Source organism: Lathyrus oleraceus, chromosome 5 (assembly GCF_024323335.1).
Source record: "Lathyrus oleraceus cultivar Zhongwan6 chromosome 5, CAAS_Psat_ZW6_1.0, whole genome shotgun sequence".
NCBI lineage: Eukaryota > Viridiplantae > Streptophyta > Magnoliopsida > Fabales > Fabaceae > Lathyrus > Lathyrus oleraceus.
The window spans coordinates 605864081-605874657 of record NC_066583.1 but is presented as its reverse complement, the minus strand read 5'-3'; the positions used below and the strand labels follow the sequence as shown (position 1 = coordinate 605874657).

Below are 10577 nucleotides of genomic sequence, written 5' to 3'. Positions count from 1 at the left end.
CTTTGACTATATCCTTTCGCCACCAATCTTGCTTTGTATCTCTCCACGTCTCCTTTTGCATTCTTCTTCGCCTTGTACACCCATCTTACTCCGATTTCTTTGTGTCCTTGTGGAAGTGTAGTAAGTTCCCATGTATCATTCTTCGTGATTGACTTGATTTCTTCTTCCATGGCGTCTCTCCACTTTACGTTTTCAACTGCTTCTTGATAGCTTAGAGGCTCGCAATTACCCAAAAGGCAAAAAAAGGTTAATGTCATTTATGTTTTCGGTTACCTCATAAAGCTCTTCAATACTCCTTAGTAGTGGTGTCCTCTCATGCACACTTCTTGTTGGGGAACGATTTGTCAGATAAACCGCACATGCCACTGCTTCGGCCCAAAACTCTCTCGGCATCTTCTTGCTCTTAAGCATGCTTCACACCATGTTAAGTATGGTTCGATTCTTTCTCTCTGCTACTCCATTTTGTTATGGTGATCTTGGCACTGCTAGTGGGCGGCGGATTCCATGGTCTTCACAATATTTTTGGAACTCATTTGAAATGAACTCTCCTCCTCGGTCAGATCTCATGGAATTAATGGAAAGACCACTTTATTTCTCCACAAGGTCTTTGAACTTCTTAAATTTTTCAAACACTTCTGACTTCTCCTTGAAGAAATAAACTCATATTTTTCTAGAATAATCATCAATAAAGAGGAGAAAGTATTTACTCTTACCAAAAGAGTTTGGATTGATTGGTCCACAGACATCAGTGTGTATGAGCTCTAGCGATTTTGTCGCTCTTGACGTTGATTCCTTTGGAAAGTTTTTTCGGAATTGCTTCCCAACTAGACATCCTTCACATAGTTGGTCTGGGTGGTTTATAATAGGCAAGCCTCTCAACATTTCCTTATTTGACAAACATTTTAAACTATCGAAGTTGAGATGTCTGAGTCGTAGATGCCATAGCCACGAAGAGTCGGCATAGCAAGTCTTGAGACACTTTGCAACATCATTTTGAATGTTCAAGAGGAACATTCTATTATTTGACATAGGCACCTTAGCAATCAAGTTATGTCTACAATCTCTTAAGAAAAGACTATGTTCTTTCAAGTGGATGTCATAGCCTTTCTCTAATAATTGTTCCAAGCTCAAAATACTATTCTTCATGTTAGGAACATAATAGACATTGGATATGAATTGATGACTCTCATTCTTTAAGCGTATAAGAATTTTACCTTTGCCTTTGACCGATATCTTTCAGTCATCTCTAAATGAGACATTGCCAGTTGTCGCTTCATTGATCTCTACGAACATGCTTCGATCGCCACACATGTGATTGCTTGCACCGGTGTCGAGGTACCATTTGTTTCTTTTCTCTTTAACTTGGTTTTGGCACGCGAGCAACAAAGTTTCTTCTTCTCTGCCTTTTTCTTATACAAAGTTAGCTTTCTCCACAACTTTCTTCGAGAATCTACACTCAGATGCATAGTGACCGATCTTGTTGCAGTTGAAGCACTTGATTTATGATTTGTCGCACTTGATTTATGATTTGTCACACCTCGACCATGAATTTCCTCTTCCACGACCTCTTGTTGCTTGTGGATTCCAACTTTTTTCTTCATTGTTAGAGTAGTTGTTGTAACTGCCTCTTCCTTCTCCTTTATGTCCTCGTCCACGCCCACAATCTTGGCCACAATCTCGTCCTCTTTTGCTCTTGTAATTCACATAATTTGCTTCCTTTATGTTGAGTTGTAGTAGTTGCTCTATAGCCTCCTTTGTTTAATTTTTCTCTTTTTTTCTTCTTCGTATGCTTGTAAGGGACCCATGAGTTGCTCAATAGTCATGGTCTTTAAATCCTTGTTTTCTTCAATGTTGGTAACAATGAAGTCAAAACTTGGATTTAAAGTGCTAAGTATTTTCTCCATGACTTTTACCTCATCAACATCTTCACCATTTCTTTTAACTTAATTGACTACGACCAATACTTGAGAAAAATAATCATAAATTGACTCGGACTCTTCCATAAATAAACGTTCAAAATCACCTCTAAGAGTTTGAAGACGAATCTTTTTCACCTGTTCACTCCTTTGTTGCAAGTTTGAAGTTTGTCCCATGCTTCTTTGGCCGTCGTTGCGTTGGAGATCTTCTCAAATGTATCTTCATCCACCGATTGATAAATGAGGAAGAGAGTTTTCTTGTCTCTCTTTCTTAACTCCCTCAATGTCTCCTTTACACCTTGGCTTAGCGAGGCTTCATCTTGCTCATTAAAGCCTTTCTCAATGATATCCCACACATCTTGAGCTCCTAGTAGCGCCTTCATCTTGATACTCCAATTGTCATAGTTGTTCTTTGTGAGCATCGACATTTGAAAAGGGAAACCTCCATTCGCCATTTTTTTAGGACCTTGAAGCTCTGATGCCACTTTGTTAGAAATAAACCTTTTTTGTGTTTAAGAAAAATGTGTGGGAATATTAGAGGCTTGAATAGAAACTTGGTAGGTAGGATAATTATTTATGGAAGAGAGAACTTTATATTTTTTTGCTTGATTCAAAAGTGTTGGATTACATCTCTATTTATACTACTCTAGGGAGAACTCTAGACACACTAATTCTAGAGAGTTCTCAACTCTAGATATTCAAAGAGTATTCTAGAAAATATTACAATCTTAAGAAATATCTAGATACTCTAAATACTACAAGACTTTTCTAGAAACATTGCCCAATATAAACTAAGCCCAAATAACTAAGTCCAAAGTCAAATAATAAAATTAGACCCAAATGAAGTTTAATATTTCAACAATTGTAGCCTGTAGTTGGTGAAGATGATTGGATGTGGAAGACTTCTTTGACACTGAGTACAAAACTTTATGGAAAAATATATTTTCTTTTGTACTTATGTCGCATTAAATCCATTCAGAGGCTTATGATAATTGTTGTTGAAGCTTGATTAGCATTTTTAAAGTCTGTCATTAGAACTTGGTAAAACAAATATAGTCTTTGGACAACTGGATTATGAGACTTTCACAAGCAAATATTCAAATTTTTTTATACCTGAGTCAGTATGGAGAACTTTTGCTCAGAACGTTGACTTGATATATCAGAGTTGACTTGTTTGAACACTTCTATTCTTCGGTTCAAAATTTGAACATCTTCAGAGTTAGATCTTTTACAATTTTTCTACACACTCAATAAAACAGTTAGAGTGCATAATTATTCTCTACACATTATTATCATAAAAACTTAAGGATAGTTGTAGATCCAAACTTGTTCCAACAAAATCTAACTATATATATATATATATATATATATATATATATATATATATATATATATATATATATATATATATATATATATATAATAACAAGAAAGAACCATGAGTCGAATGCATGGCTATGAAATTCATGTACATGCATGCATCACCATACATATTGAGATGGACATTCATTTTGTTCGGGAAAAGGTAGCTCGTGGTCAGGCTCGCATCCTTCATGCTCTCTCAAGACATCAAATCGTAGACATCTTCACTAAAGGACTTCCTTGCATTCTCTTTGATGATTTTCTAACGAGTCTAAGCGTCTGTGAACCTCCTGCTTCGACTGCGGGGTGTGATAAAATATAATATTTTGTTATAATTAGTCATAATTAATTTCCTAACATTGATGTATATATATATATTCTATTCAGATCAATTAGAAGAATATGATTTCTATTATCTTACCTAATCTTCCTCTTCCCTCGTCTTGCAACGAATGAAATCATTACTTCCGTCATTAGCTACCAACTCCATCACCCATGTTGCAACACGTCAGCCCGTTCCAAACTCGCAATGTGAAACTAGAATTCCCAAGATTCTATGGTTTGCATGCTCTCGAATGGGTTTTTTGTGAGAGTTCAGTTTTTTGAGTATTATAACACCGCTGATCCGGAAAGATTTGCGATCACTGCAATTCATTTCGATCAAATCGGGATTCCATGGTTTCAAATGCTTCAACATGCGCATCCTTTCATGCCATGGCAGGAATTATCACGTGCTATTGAATTGGAACTTGGACCTTCGGCATTTGATCGCCCTAGAGTGACGTTGTTCAAACTAGCTCAAACGGGATCGTTGGATGATTATTACTTGGATTTCTCACCACTTGCAAATCACTCCACTGGGTTAGAACCGATGCGTTGCATGGCTGCTTCATCAGAGGCTTGCAACTGGAAGCTGGCACCAAACTTGAATCCACCATTTCTACTACCACAGACCATGCCTTATCATCATTGTTGACGAAATACCAACACTTATTTCAAAACCCTACCACCCTACCCTCAGCCAGACTTCAAGATCACTCAATTCTGCTCGTTGATGAATCCAAGACTATCAAAGTTTAACCTTATAAATATCCTCACAGTCAAAAACTTCAAACTGAGATCATGATGCAAGGCATCATCCAATAATTTTGGTGAAATAGAAGGATGAGACATGGCGTTTTTGTACTGACTATCGAGCCCTCAATGCCATCACAATTAAACACAACTTTCCACTACCTACCTACAGTAGATGAACTCCTTGGTGAACTCTATGGTGCTCAATTTTTTCTCAAACAGGACTTGAGATCCGGCTATCATGAAATACTTATGAACCCTAAGGATCGTCATAAGTCAACTTTTCGCACGCATCATGGCCACTATGAATGGCTTGCAATGCCATCCGGCTTCTCCAATGCACCTGCCTCATTTCAGTGTCTTATAAACCAAGTTTTTAAAGAAATTTTGAGGAAACTTGTCTTGGTATTTTTTGATGATTTATTAGTTTACAGTCCCAATTGGAGCAGCCATCTTGACCATTTGGAGATAGTACTCAAGCTATTGGAACACCACAAACTGTTTGTCAAACTATCCAAATGCTCATTTGGCATGACTGAGTAGGATTATCTTAGCCACACCGTGTCAGGATTAGGTGTGACCATGGATAAATCCAAACTGTATGCTGTCATTGATTGGCCTATACCAACAAACCATAAACAACTCAGGGGCTTTCTCGGCTTGACCGGGTATTATCGACGCTTCATCAAGGCATGTACCACTATTGCTGCACCTCTCACTGAGTTATTGAAAGAAGAAGAATTTTAATTGGTCTGACATGACTGCTAAGGCCTTTACCACCCTCAAATAAGCAATGACTTTAGCTTCTGTCTTAGTTCTCCCTGATTTTGCTCAATCATTTGTGTTGGAAACAGGATGCAAAAGGCATAGGTATATAAGCCGTTCTCAGTTAATAGGGAGACCCTATTACATTATTTTTCAAAAAAAAATTGGGACCTCAAGCACAAAAGCAGTTTGTCTATATCAGAGAACTTAGAGCCATCACTGAAGCTTTGCACAAATTTTAATATTACCTCATGGGCCACAAATTTATCATCAAAACTTACCAACAAAGCCTAAAGTCATTGCTGGAACAGACCCTTGCATACACCTGAACAACAAGCTTGGCTCCACAAATTCATTGGTTTTGATTTATCAATCGAGTACATGGATGTAGAGCTGTCAAAACGAATTACTCGACTCTAAACGGGCGGGTCCTAATGGGCCTCGAGTTTTTTAGGTTCTGACAAAAAAAACTTGATTGTAATATGGACGAAAATATTACTACTCGAAATTCTATTCTATATGAACTTCGGACTATCCAACCTTAAATAAGTGTTTTTAATATTATTTTTATATAAAAATTAAAATTAAAATCTCATAATATTTATCATAAATATAATAAAAAAATTAAATTATTTTAAATATAATACATTTTTAAATATTCTATTAATTTTTGTAATATATGTCAAAATTTTATAAAATAATATTTAAAATAACAAAAATTAATAAAATACGAGGAATTTGCGAAATAAATCACAAAATAATAAAATATTAATTTGATTATGTTAATCTATAATATTTAAAAGAAATAAAATTTAGTAAAATAAAAAAAAATAATATATTGTTTTGGGGTGAAACATAAATTATTAATATATTTTTTTTTGAATTTTATAGGTACGTTGGTCTAACAGACTATTCGTAGTTCATACGGACTACATCTAATGGATAACAAATTTTTTAGGATCGAATTAAAAAGAATTAAAAAATATAGACTCACATTTTAACACACAAATCATATGATTTTTCTAATTTAGCATATCCACCCATAAGAGTTAGCCAATTTTAACAAGTCTAAAGCATTAATACATGATAAGGACAATGAAGTCGCTGATGCTTTATCCTGCATATTTTCCTTGGCATGGTCTGAACCTCATAGCACCTTCATTTCACAAACAAATATTGTTATGCACACAATTCTCTCCTTTATACCATAATGCATAATATGAAACTCCCTTAATCCAAATTTTACGGTTAGAAATAGTTTTCTGGATTGGAAAGACAGGCTCACAATTCCAACCTCAAGTAATTTTATTGTTCAAATTTTGAATGAATTGCAATGAAATCCGAACTCAGATACGGGACACACACGGATACGAGGATCCCACTAATATAAAAATCATAGGAAATAGACACGGTTATATATATTTTATATATTAATATAATAATATAATTTATGGGTACAATTTACAAAAAAAATTAAAATAAGAAGCAAAATTTACGTTTACTTAAATTTAAATAATCAAAAACTCTTTCAATACTTTCAAACAAATTTCAAACATGATAATTGATATTCATAAATACCTTGTGAAAACCGAAACAATAACGTGCAAAGATGAAAATAATTGGAGAAGATAAAAGAATTTTGTGGAGACAAAAACAGTGAAAAATAAAAAAAAATCTAATTTTGTAGTTTTTACCGTAAAGAAGTGGAATATGAAAACTAAAAAATCTATTTATTTTTTAAATTTTGAAAAATTTAAAACTGAGTTTTTATTTTTAAAAAAATATTCTGGAATTTTCTGAATAGGACTATATCCTTTATTTGAAATAAGAAATCTTATTCATGTCCGTAACAATTAATTCTTTTTTTCATTGAACACTTCAAAAACGTGTCTCATACGTGTCGTATGCATATCGGTGTCTGATACGATGACACATTGTATAAATGACGTGTTGGAGTTTCATATATTGCATTACTCTCCCATTGACAGACACATAGGAATCACCAAAACTTTGGTTAGAATTATGGTAACACTTATTTCGGGTCCAAGGCACTATACACCACCCTGAAAGTGATGGTCAAACTGAAACATTGGATAAATGCTTAGAGATGTATCTCACATTCTCCAAGCCTAGTGTGTTTTCACATCTCACATTCTCCAAGCCTAGTGTGTTTTCTAAGTTGCTTAATTAGGCCCAATATATGCATGATACTGCTTTTCATACCGGTGCATGCATGATGCATAAGCTTTATAAGTGCGTCACCCGTATCTGCATGATAGTATAACTCATATCCATGGATATTCATCCGAATTCATCTCAAAGTTGATGGGAAAAACCCATTTTAATTGAGTTTGAGTTTGGATTTAGATTTTTCTCGATTATAAAATATGGGTACGGATCGAGAAATGGAGACTCTAGTATCCATTTCGAACTCGTTTCACTCACTTTATTATGTATATTATTATTTAATTTTGATAATTTAAAATATTAAATATAGGGTCAATATATGATTTTTTTTATTTGTATTTATTATTTAAAACATCTGAAATATATATATGATTTTTTTTTGAGATTATTTTATTTTATTATTTATAATGCAATTTGATGTTGAAAAAAATATTTTTTTTTATTAAAAAAATTGATTTCACTAAATAATTGGTGACGGGATGGAGATACTCGAATTCAATCTAAACTCGCTTAGGGTGGGTTTGGATTTTAATTCTCCACTTTCGTTAGAGTTTGGGACGGAGAATGAGAATTATTTGGAGATTTGGGTTTGGGTTTGGAAGAAATGAAAACGGTCCTCGATCCACCCCGTTATTATGGTTGATTCCACATCATCTCTGAAAATCTAAAGTAGGGAGAGAATTCTTGAACAACTGCCGTTGAACTTACACACAGCTCAACAGGCGATGAAATTACAAGTTAATAAGAAACACTCTGATCCTTCGATATTGGAGCATAGAGGAAACCACAAATTGAGTTTGAAATATTTTGGCCATTTTCCCATCATTGCTCTTCTTGGTTTGATATCTTATAAAGTCCAACTCCCTCCCACGACCAAGATCCATCATGTTTTCAATGTTTCTCAATTGAAGCAGTTTAAAGGCAGCATCTATGATCTGTATTATCCTCTGTCGGCTCTTTCCAACAATATTGGTCACTTACTTCAATCAGAACAAGTTTAACAAATGCGAAGATTATTGAAGGGGCAACGGTCAATTCCTCAAATCTTTGTCGAATGGTAAGATCTTGATACATCTCTTGCCACATGGGAAGACAAGATAATCAGACACTCAACTTACCCTAATTTCAACCTTGACCTCAAGGTTGCTCTTGTTGGGAGCATGGTTTTAAATTGCTTGCACCCGTAATATTGCGGATGCGGTTGCGGAGGCAACCGCATCGGACCGCAATTGCAGTGTAATTTTAAAATTACGCGTCCAAATGTATTAGGAACTGCATAAGACAATTTCTATCATGTTTCTTCAAGTATTTTCATTAAAATCAAAATATTAGAATCTTAAAACTCAATTGGCTTCTTATGTAATAAAAAAAATTTGTTTTTCAACATTGTATTTCAAACACCTCCATATAAAAATTCACATCGCAAACAATCACAATACTCATCACAACAACCGCAATAATCGTAATCGCAGTACCTACAACTGCAACCACATCCGCAACCGTAATTTAAAATACGAATGGGAGGAGGATATTGTAAGGAAGACAGAAAAAAACCATATCATAGTCCCATTCATAACAACCGATTTACGCATTTAATCTAAGAATTTGTATATGAATTTTACGTGCGGAAATAGTTACCTAATAGTAATTAAAAACAAAAATCTACAATAAATTTGTCAGAAATAAATTTTCTATGGATATTTTGTCAAAACCCGCAGCTAAATTCTTAAAAAAATAGTATCTAAGTAATGAAATATGTTTTTCAATAATTATAAATTGGGACCTTTTAATTTAGTCCCTATAAAAAAAAACAGAGCTCTAAGTTTTACATGTTTTCTATGCTTGCTACTTTAGTCATTACTGTCAAATTTACATTTACTTAACAACAGCCGCAGAAATTATAGTTAGCATTGATTCATAATATTTATTATTTTATATTATTAATAATTAATTATACTTAATTTATTTGATTCAATTTTAAAATTCATAAATCCAAATTAAAATTAAGATCTTCACACTACTAAATAAAAGGCAAGGCAACAATACAAGAAAACTAAATCCAACCCCTTAGATATACAAACCAAATGTTTTGTACACAAATCTAACCACCATGAAACTTGTGTTGCTAAAGGAACAAATGTAAGAGAGTTTTTCCAGGATCAAGACAAAGCGGGCAAACTAAGTTATGTGTTCCGTTTAAGACCCCCTATTTGCTAATTCAACAGGTTGGAAGCTTATTCTGCAATAGTCTTCAATCAAACACTTAAATTTTACTTAAAATATTTGTTTTCCACGATGCTTCTAACCCTAAAAAAGTCTTAATTGTTTTAATAGAATACCACAAAATTCATTTGAATGTTATAAAAGTCTTGATTGAATACCACAATATTTTATAGAATAATATTAATTTGTGTTCTAAAGATATATATTAAAAAATCATAAATAAAACGTATATGTTAAAAAAAAATTATAAACTTTAAATAAAATTAATAAACAATTTTTAAAACAAAACTTTTATATTCAATAATAAATCACACAAAAAAAATTAAAGAATCAATCTGAATCTAAGGATATAAAAATATGTAAAAAATAATATATCCAATTTTTGAAAGAACAGATCCAAAATTTAGCAAAAATGTCATTGGATTTAACGGTGAAAATTCGTACATTTACATTAATAAAAATATATTTAATTAATAATTTAATTATTTAAAATATAATATTCAATTTTCATTTCACAATTCATCATTTGTTTATAAATTGTAATTATTTAAAAATTTTAAACTCAAACTTTCTAACAATTATATTTACTTTTAAATTCTTAATTTTTCTCTCAAGTGTTTAACTTAATTTTAATTATTATTATTATTATAAAAAAATAGTTTTAATTTTATTTATTTATTTATTTTATTTGTGTTAAATTAATTAAACTTATTTAAAAAATTAATATTTTAAATTATAATAAAACTAGATACACTAAAAAAAACAATTATTTACGACATAATTTTCATGCCACAAAAGTGAAAATCACGTCGCAAACTTAATTAGCGTCGTAGCTATTCACGAAAAAGGAGCATTTGTGGCAAGTTTTTTACTACGTGAAATTACATCACTAATTTATGGAATGATATTCACGTCAATACATATAAAATTAATTGTATCACGTTAAAAACACGTCATTAATTTGTGATATAAAATTCACTTTGTTAACATATTGCCACATGAAAATCAAGTCACAAATTAAGACGTATTTTTTACTTCATTAATTTATAT

The 10577-nt window shown here is 32.6% G+C and overlaps 1 protein-coding gene across 1 annotated transcript; it reads right to left on the bottom strand.

The window, feature by feature from the left end:
• Positions 1 to 1283: 1283 nt before the first annotated feature.
• On the bottom strand, positions 1284 to 2371 carry LOC127082360 (uncharacterized). Its single transcript, XM_051022592.1, has 2 exons — positions 2055 to 2371; positions 1284 to 1692 (listed from the first exon to the last, which is right to left on the bottom strand). The coding sequence occupies exons 1-2, from the start codon at positions 2369 to 2371 to the stop codon at positions 1284 to 1286; spliced, it is 726 nt and encodes a 241-aa protein (XP_050878549.1).
• Between the last annotated feature and the right edge of the window lie 8206 nt (positions 2372 to 10577).